The 8,986-nt window shown below is 39.1% G+C and overlaps 1 protein-coding gene across 1 annotated transcript; it reads left to right on the forward strand.

Moving 5' to 3' along the window:
- The first annotated feature begins 346 nt into the window (after window positions 1-346).
- On the forward strand, window positions 347-8,482 carry MPHOSPH10 (M-phase phosphoprotein 10). The gene is made up of 11 exons (XM_068958945.1): window positions 347-463; window positions 1,197-1,848; window positions 2,702-2,850; window positions 3,364-3,538; window positions 3,789-3,930; window positions 4,418-4,485; window positions 5,218-5,355; window positions 5,571-5,681; window positions 5,908-6,015; window positions 6,550-6,780; window positions 8,279-8,482. The coding sequence occupies exons 1-11, from the start codon at window positions 387-389 to the stop codon at window positions 8,426-8,428; spliced, it is 2,001 nt and encodes a 666-aa protein (XP_068815046.1). The 5' UTR covers window positions 347-386; the 3' UTR covers window positions 8,429-8,482.
- Window positions 8,483-8,986: the final 504 nt, after the last annotated feature.

The raw sequence follows: 8,986 nt of genomic DNA on the forward strand, positions 1-8,986 counted from the left end.
TGCAATGACAAGTAGCTGGGAAAGTCGCAAAAAAACGTGAGGGAGAAGATGAAGGATTTGAGTCTCTCGGGAGAAGAGAGCATTGACGATGGTGAGGGCGTGTAGAGCTGCAGCCCTGGTGAACGCCTGAGACCGCCTAACTGCCTGGCAGCACGGGAGGCGGCGGCGCTAGGGGGTGGATGGTGACAAAGGGAGGCGACGGGAAACAAGAATGGCGCGCGCCTCCCTCGAGCCTTGCTCAGGCCCTGGCGGCCGGGCGGAACGTTGGCGCCAGCCGCGGGCGCCGCCCGGACCGCGCGGCCGGCGGCCCGGCGGGGGCGGTGCCTGCGCCTGCGCCCGCGCCCGCGCCCGCGGCCGGGGCGGCACGCGGCGGCGCGCGGGGGAAGATGGCGGCTGGCAGGGGGCTGGAGACCTGCCTCAGGGTGGCGGGCGCCGCCGCGGCGCGCCCCGAGCGCTTCCTCAGGTACCGCGGGGCTCCCGGGAAGGGGGAACCTCTGGGGGGTCCCTGCTGCCCGGGGTGTGGGGGGGAGGGGGCCCGGCGCCGCGGAGCGCGGGCCTCACACGGGGTATTAACGGCGTCGGGGCCCTGTTGTGGCTCCTGCAGTGTCTAGCTCCTTTCGCTAGGTTTTAGAAGTTAGGAAACGCAGGTGTCTGCTCCTACCAGTTACGTTCCTGTATGAGTAGCTCTTAGGGGAACACTGGAAGAGGCTAACCAAATGTAAAAGCTAGGAATGTTATAATTACCTTTTTAAGACCAAGGATCTGGGTCTTGGACGTTTGAGGTGCTTAGTGCTATACTGATTAGTTCCCCAAAACCTTTGGAGTGTTTAAATATGATCAAGAGATAATAGCACGCAAATACGGAAAGGTGGAACACTGCACTAAGTTGTCACTTTGTACACAAAATATAGTGTAGTTAAAAGGCTTAATAATCACAGCATCTTTATTTCTACGAGTGTTTAATACTCCAAGAGATGTGTAGTGAGTTAAGCATAAGCAATAACTGTTGAGCAGTGCTACTCTGTAGCATCCAAAGACCTAAGCAGATAGGAAGAGAGCTGCAACATGACCATGTGGTTAACTTAGCAGAAGGTGTGAAATGAATGAATGGTATTAAACTCCGCAAAATGGAAAATAAAAATTTCAAACTAACTGCTGTGTGCTTTGTAAAGCTTTTGATTTTCTTCTATCATCAGTGTGCAAGACGGACTGGCTGCTGACTTCAAAGCGTTAACAAAGACCCTCTATGATTTGAACAAAGCTCTGGGAAGTAACGTAGTTCGTGGGAGTCCTTTGAAAGAACTCGTGATAGAAAATTTTGATGAAGAACAGATTTGGCAACAACTAGAGCTCCAGAATAATGCAGTTCTCGATTTCTTCAAGAAAGCTATTGCAAGAGATGCCAGTGATGAAGATCTTTGCCTCCTCTCAGACCAGGAGGAGGATGACTCTGAAGCAGAGGCTAGCAGTGACAAGGAGCTGGAAGAAGACATGATGGAAGTGGAAACTGAACAGAAGAATGTTAATGCAAAAGAGAAAACTAAGGCTAAAGAAAAGCAAAGAAAACCCAGGGAAAGCAACATGCAGGAATATAGTGATGAAGATTCTGATATTGACTTTGATATTGAAGCGCTAGAGCAACAAACTAAAATAGCCAAGAAAAACAAGTTGAAAAAAATACAAAAAAAATCTGTAGTGGACGACAAATTTTTCAAGCTGGCTGAGATGGAAGCTTTTTTGGAAGATGTAGAGAAGGAAGACAAGGAAGAGGAGGAGGAAGATATTAATTATTTTGAAGACATTCTCTCAGCTGGTGAGGAAGAGGAATCAGAAGATGCCAAGGTCAAAGTAAGACTCTCAGTAAATTGTATTGCTTGAAGAGCTAGGAGTATAATTCTCGGAATTCTCTGTTTCTTTAAAACAAGATCTGATGCCCTGTAATATGACTATAAATTGTTGGAGTCAAAGTAGAAACTACCAAGTTAAAATTGATTAGATGACATGAATGTCTTCTAACAAAACGTCCTACTATAGAAGAGCATACTCTCCTGCTATTTCAGTCTCTGGATGGATCTTGGGTTTCTGCATGAGTAAAGGAGTCCAGATAGGTGGCCACATAGTAGAAATAGGTGATCTTGCAGACTAGATAGCAAAAGGAAAAGATGCGTCACTAAGGGTTGACCTCAAATCAAACACCTCTGGTGTTTAGAGGTCACTAAGGTGACTGATGCAGAGCAAAAAGGTTTTGATGACTTTTTTTCAGGGACATGGCTTTGTGATGTTGATTTAACTGAAGCTGCTGAGTAGTTCTTCAAAAGTAAATCTTTCCTTTTTTTTTAGTTAATGAGGCCTGAGATTAACAAGATATTGAAAGACTAAAATAAGGAGAAAAATGAGGTATTTCTGGAAGTGAGTCTTCAAACAAGTGAGAACTGTGCCTAGGGTGTCAGGGAATATGTACATCTAGCAAGTAAGCAGTAAAAACTACTGCTCTTCCACTTCTGTATCTGTTGAAATTAGAAATGAATTTAAGTAGTAGAATATCTTGTAAAACAGATAAATTTTACTCCCTACCATAGGTTAGTAATTGCTTCAGTAATTGCTGTTACACAAGTAACGCTATTCTCCAGATGTTAAAGACTTTTAAAAGACAGGGTACCTTCTCTCAGCCTAAAAGTATTTTTTCCCCTCGCTTTCTTAGCCAATTAAAAGTTCTAGAGACTTGACATACAAAGATTTCTTTGATCCTGTTGATGACAATGACGACCTAGTAGCTAACTCTGTTGAAGATGGTCAGGGAGAGGAAGCAGACGGTGTTACTGAAGATGAGAATGAAGAAAGCATGTCTGAGTAAGTATATGTATCCTCTGCAGTTAAAACGTCCTTGTAATTTTAAACTGAAGTGTGGCACCGTCCTCAAAATAAATGAGAAAATAAAAGGAGAATTCTAGGTTTACTTTTGGTAGTGGTAATGCTGTAACATTGTAGGAGGAGTATGTTCTAAATCTTGTTTAAAATAATTGTTTTTTGCCATTCTCTGTTCTCTCTCAAGTGTTCGTGGATTGTGCTGCCGTCTTAATCAAAAAGTAGTTTATTTACCTGTCTTCTGGGTCTCATCTCTTGGGATTTATTTGGATAACTGAATTAAAAATTTAACAGCCATCACTTCAGTTATTGAAAGTTGCTGTTAAGATACAGAAGTTTCTCTAGCACCCTGCCTTTAGGTTTCAATGGAAGTCTATTGTATTTCTTAGTCTTTGAAACTGTGCGTTATTTACTTGTAAGAGATTAACACCCAATGGCTGAAATATCATGCAAAAATGGTAGTGGCTTTTAACCGTTCTCTTATTTTGATGTTAATAGAGCTGAGGAAATGAATGAGATAATGACAGAGAACATGAGAAGTAAAGAAGCCTCCAAAAAAGTAACTTTTAGTTTGCCAGATGACAGTGAATTAGAAGATAGGATTGATATGCAGTCGGAAAAGAGCATCGATCCCACTGAAATAAAGTCATCTTTTGAGAAGAGACAGGAAAAGGTAATTGTTTTATTTCTTTGCTGTTACTTTGAAACTGTGGCCAGTATTTTTTAAAATTATTACGTAATTTGTTCAGACTCTTGAAGATACAAAGAGGCTATTTACAGTTCAAGAGGAAGAAAGTGGCTTGTATAAGAAGTAGTTTTGTCTTCTTAGAGCTAGAAGTACCTGATATAACTATTAATTTCTTGCATGGAGTTTACCTGTGAACGGTACATATCTAAGCTCTTTAGGAAATTGTGTTTTTCAGATGAATGCAAAAATAAAAAGTTTAGAAGAGCAATTGCTAGAGGAGAAACCTTGGCAGCTTAAAGGAGAAATCACTGGACAAAAACGACCTGAAAACAGCCTTTTGGAGGAGACATTACTCTTTGACCATGCAGTCCGAATGGGTAAGTATTGAACGTGGTTTTCTGGAAGTGTGTTCCGTGCTATTTTGGGTTTTCTTTCTTCTGAGCCTGTTAAATAGAGCTGTGACTCAAGAGTAGAGTAGTATAAACGTTAGTTAAGCTACTTAGTGCATTTTTGAGGCTTTGTATTTTCCTTGTGGAAATTATAAGAAATCATATTGTATATCCTTTTGGTTCAGTTTTAGCTTATCTGAAAGTTCATCAGTTCAGTGGGCAATTTTGTCATTTAAAAGCCTTGTATAATATGATTATCTTTTTTTTTTCCCTCTTGGAGAGAGGTGAAACTGGGAAAAACATCACTTTCTTCCCTCACCTCTCTCTGGTTTAGAAAAAAATTTCAATTTCTGCGTTTTTATTAAGGCTTTGCTTTCATTTTCTGTTTTTATTCCTGTTGGTGCAAAAGTATTGTTTTAACTTTCTTACTGCAGAAACACTAATCTTACTTAAAATTCCTCTCTCTCTCTGTCAGCTCCTGTGATCACAGAAGAAACTACCCTGCAGCTTGAAGATATCATTAAGCAGCGAATATTGGATCAGGTGATTATTATCTTGTTCCTCTGTATTTTATTCATAAACTTGATACAAAGGCACGTTCCAAGGCTAAGTTTGAAGCTCTTAAAGCGTTAGGTATAGAGTTGTCTTGATTTATTTCTGGAACTGTTTAGTTTTGGGGTTTTGATTGTTTTCCTCTTGCTTTGACTAACGTGTCTTCAGATTCCTGGTCTTCTCTGTTTTGCGTGTCTGTTGTGCTAGGTTTTTCTTCTTAGAAAGAAGAAAATTTTTACAGATTTAACTATGAAAAGCTTATTTGCAATATGCTGACAATCTGTAAAATTTGTCTGTGACCCTGACTGTGTAGCTCTCTGCTAGTGACCGTTCTGAATAATAAACAAAGCTAAATTGTTGATTTAGTTTTCTTAAAAAATCAAAACACTAGTTCCCACATGTTGTTGAGATGTATTGTTAGTTAGAAACAAAATATGTCTGTGCATATGGGAAAAGTTCTTGAGTAAATTTCTTCAGTAATTTTCTTATTTGTTACTTGTTAGGCTATTTTTGCCCTGATCTTGCCGAAAACAAGCACACAAGCTTGAGGCATAAATCTTCTATTACTTTTTTCAGATGAAAGTGGGAAACCTGGGGAGCCACATGCATGAGCTAGTTCATGTGTCAGATACATAATATGAAAAGTGAATTTTGAGTAAACTGTAGCAACTGGTATGTATTTCTCTGTAGTTGCATCTGGTCATTAGTTTATGACTCTTTCAGGCATGGGATGATGTAGTACCAAAAGAAAAACCAAAAGAGGAGGCCTTTGAATACAAGAAACGTATCACCTTGGATCATGAAAAGAGTAAACTGAGTCTTGCTGAGATCTATGAGCAAGAGTACTTGAAACTTCACCAGGTGACATACTAATGGGCATATAAACAATACCTTTGTTTGAACACTGCTAACTCTGCTTTTAGCTCTGTGGCAGTACTGTAACCTTTCCTTGAGTCTTCATCTGTGAAATGGCTATGAATTGCATACTGCATGGTTATTAGTTTTGCTAAAGTAGTATTTTTACGTTAAAATTGCCTTACGAGTGTTGTTGTAGTAACGTTATATTGTTAATACAGCAAAAGACTCAAGAAGAAGAAAATCCTGAACATAAAGAAATTCAGGAAATGATGGATTCACTGTTCTTGAAACTGGATGCTCTTTGTAATTTCCACTTCACACCCAAACCAGTGAGTACATAAATTTCATAAGTTTTTCCTCTTTGAAGCTGGATACTTTAATGTACGTTTGGGAAGTGGAAAGTAGAGCAAATATTAGGAGTGTAATTGAGCTTCTTTTTTATTTCATGTGAAATGTACTATAATTGCGTCTAAACCAAATATTTCATTTCTTCAGTTAACTGTAAGTTGTTATGAGATGGTATACGTAGCCCTGAATATGTTTCCTTATTTCTAGCCTGTGCCAGAAGTTAAAATAGTCTCGAACCTTCCTGCTGTAAGTATGGAGGAAGTAGCACCTGTTGCCGTTAGTGATGCAGCTCTCCTAGCACCAGAGGAGATCAAGGTAAACAAACAAATTAAGAAACAAAAAACCAAACACGTAAGGGTCCAGAGAGGATCTGTACTGTGGATAGGAACGTGTACTGATTGCCAGATCAGTGGGAGAATTTCCCCCCGCCCTCCTGGGTTCCTCACTTCATAGACCTTCTTACCTACCATTTGAGTTATTTAGTTATTTCGGGTCATTAGAAAGAGCTAATTTTACCTGGCCATACCAGGTCTTAATACTAAACAATTGTTTCTTGTTCCTGAATTTATGCAGTGCTAGTTATTTCCCAACATGTGGATGAGTATTTGGGGAGGGAAAGCTAAACAAGGATAGGGAAGAGAAATTAGCATGCCTTCTCTCAATTGCACAATGTCCCACTTTCCAACTTTGGCCTGTTTTGGCCTCTACCTTAATGCAGCATCCAGTTAAACTGGGTAAACAGCTGAAAGTGATGGAAAGACTAAGAAAGACCACTTTGAATCCTGTGAAGCGAGCCTTTTATTTTTGTATCCTTATGGATCTAGAGCAAAACAATTTTTGTTTCTTTAGGAGAAGAACAAAGCTGGTGATGTAAAAGCAGATGCAGAAAAGACTCCCACAGACAGAAAACGAGAACGAAGAAAGAAAAAGCTTCGTAAACGTATGAAGCTAAGGGAGAAAGAGAAACGTCAAAAGCTGCTGGAAAAGATGAAGCCAGAGCAAGGCACAAAACTTGGCAAAAAAGCTGCTGCAGCAAAACTAAAAAAGCTTACTAAAGAAGGCAAAGCTTCTCTGCTCAAGGTAAGGCTCTCTTACGTAGTCCTGAGTAACTTAATATTTTTAGCTGAGAACCTCTAAAATGGCAAGGATAAATAATGTTTATCTAGAGAGAGGAAAGGCAGCTGTAGCAAAAAGGTTATAAAGTTTTGGATTTGTTTCCTTCCCGTCCCTCTTGGCATAACTATGTCTCCTAATCTTTCTCTGTCCCTCAAAAATTCTTGTACCCAAGGAGTGTATCTGCTTCCCGCTCACCTCTTGTTACCTGACTTATGTTTGAGCAAATATAGTAGGTAAGCATAACTGTGAGAAAGAAGTAAACTTCTTTAGAATTGGGAGAGGAAGAGGTAGGAAGAAGACATGGAAAGGGCAGATGCACACTGTCCCCTCCCCCAATATCTTTCCGTATCTTTTGAACTATGGTTTTGGAAGGACTGTTCTAAACCACATTTGGAACTGTCTCGGTGCAAAGTAGTGCTGAACACCTCTTTAGCTCTAATTCTTGTAATCATCCTGATAGCGTTATGTCAGGATAGAGAGGCTTGACAAAATTTAACTCTGGTTGCCCTTTGCAGTGAACCTCTTGCTTATATTGCATGTTTATGTAGATGTTACTGCTTGAATTACGAATAAATGATGCCTTAATGATTGTTGGAACCCTTAGAAGCTTTCTCAGACACAGTGTGAAATATACTAAAGACGACTGGTTTCTGGAAGTGCAAGCAACTTGATCTTTAGATATGGAAAACTATGAACTCTATGATACAATTACTTTGTATTAAAGTGTATTCCCAAACAAAAATGAGATGATTGTTTATATGTTATATGCTTTTTTTTTTTTTAATTTCCAAGTTCATGAGGTGTTGTTCCTGCAAGTACTAGAAATTACTCTCTATTTCCTGCATTTGAACTGATCCACTTGAATAAATGGGACTGTTTGCATGCATAATTGAGGATGAGGTTCCTATATAGTTCTTTATAATCTTTGAGTCACTTAAGATATTTCAAAATAGAACACTTCCTATTTATTTATTTAATTCTTATTATGGAGCCATCTCTGTAATTGATGCTGTGTTTTGCACGCTGTAAAACAGTAAATTTGTGTACCACCTAAAGATGCCTTACAATTAAAAAAATCTCTGAAATTTTAAGGTATTAGAAACTAACAGGAAAAATAACATTTCTGATTACTTCTAAAATATTTGGGTGTTTACCTTTTGCAAGCAGAAAAGAACACAAAATATAGATCTGTAGTTGTACCTCATGATATATACAAGGATCTATTCTTAATGCCTGTGCTTACCTACCATGACAAATGATAATTTAAAAGGGAACATACTCTTTATTTCTTGGGAGAGCAGGAATGTCACGAAAGTGCAATGAAAATAAATTACTATTGGCAAATTACTATTGGCAAACTTTTTATTTTTAAAAAGTCATTATTATATGTAAGTAACTAAAATAATCTAATGGTACTATTTGTGTATTGCTCTGTTATAACAAATATTTTGTCCACTGACAGGATGAAGGTAAAGACAAGGTTTTGAAATCATCCCAGGCATTCTTTTCTCAGCTACAAGATCAAGTGAAAATGCAAATCAAAGATGCAAACAAATTAAAGAAGAAACAGAAGAAGCAGAAAGAGGTCTCTGTTCATAAACTTAAATTGTAATTTATCTTTTTGTATATGCTGTATCTTGTATATATTAAAGTGTTTCTACTTTGATACTGACTTTGAGTAGGTTTTCTTGTTGTATGTACTTCGTGAAAGTATTTTAAGGTGATTTAAAGACACCTTCCTTCAGATTTTTTTACTTGGTCAGAATTGAAAGGGTTGTACTTTAGTATTTTCTCATCGAGTTTCTAAGTAATGCTGTAATTATTTGCTGACTCCTTAAGATCTGTATACCAACAGCTTTCTTTTTTCCGTTGTTAACTGAACTTTGCTTGTTTCAGCACCGCCTGGCAGAGTCAGTGTGTTGAGAGCCTGTGGCAGACTCGCGGGCGCTGCAGCTGCATGTCCCACGGGTTGGGGGGGTGGGGGGGACCTCCAAAAATCCCTAGTGTGAAACTGGGAAGACGTAAAAGCCTTTAAGCCCGTGGTTACTCAGGGTAAACAAAAGGATTTCTCTCAGCGCAGAGTACTTCAGTATTTCCACATTTATTTTTTGGCTAAACAAAGACTTACCAAACGTCCTGATTATCTTACACGAGCCGGATGGAGTCTCTG

This window comes from Struthio camelus, chromosome 12, assembly GCF_040807025.1.
Source record: "Struthio camelus isolate bStrCam1 chromosome 12, bStrCam1.hap1, whole genome shotgun sequence".
In the NCBI taxonomy this organism is placed as follows: domain Eukaryota; kingdom Metazoa; phylum Chordata; class Aves; order Struthioniformes; family Struthionidae; genus Struthio; species Struthio camelus.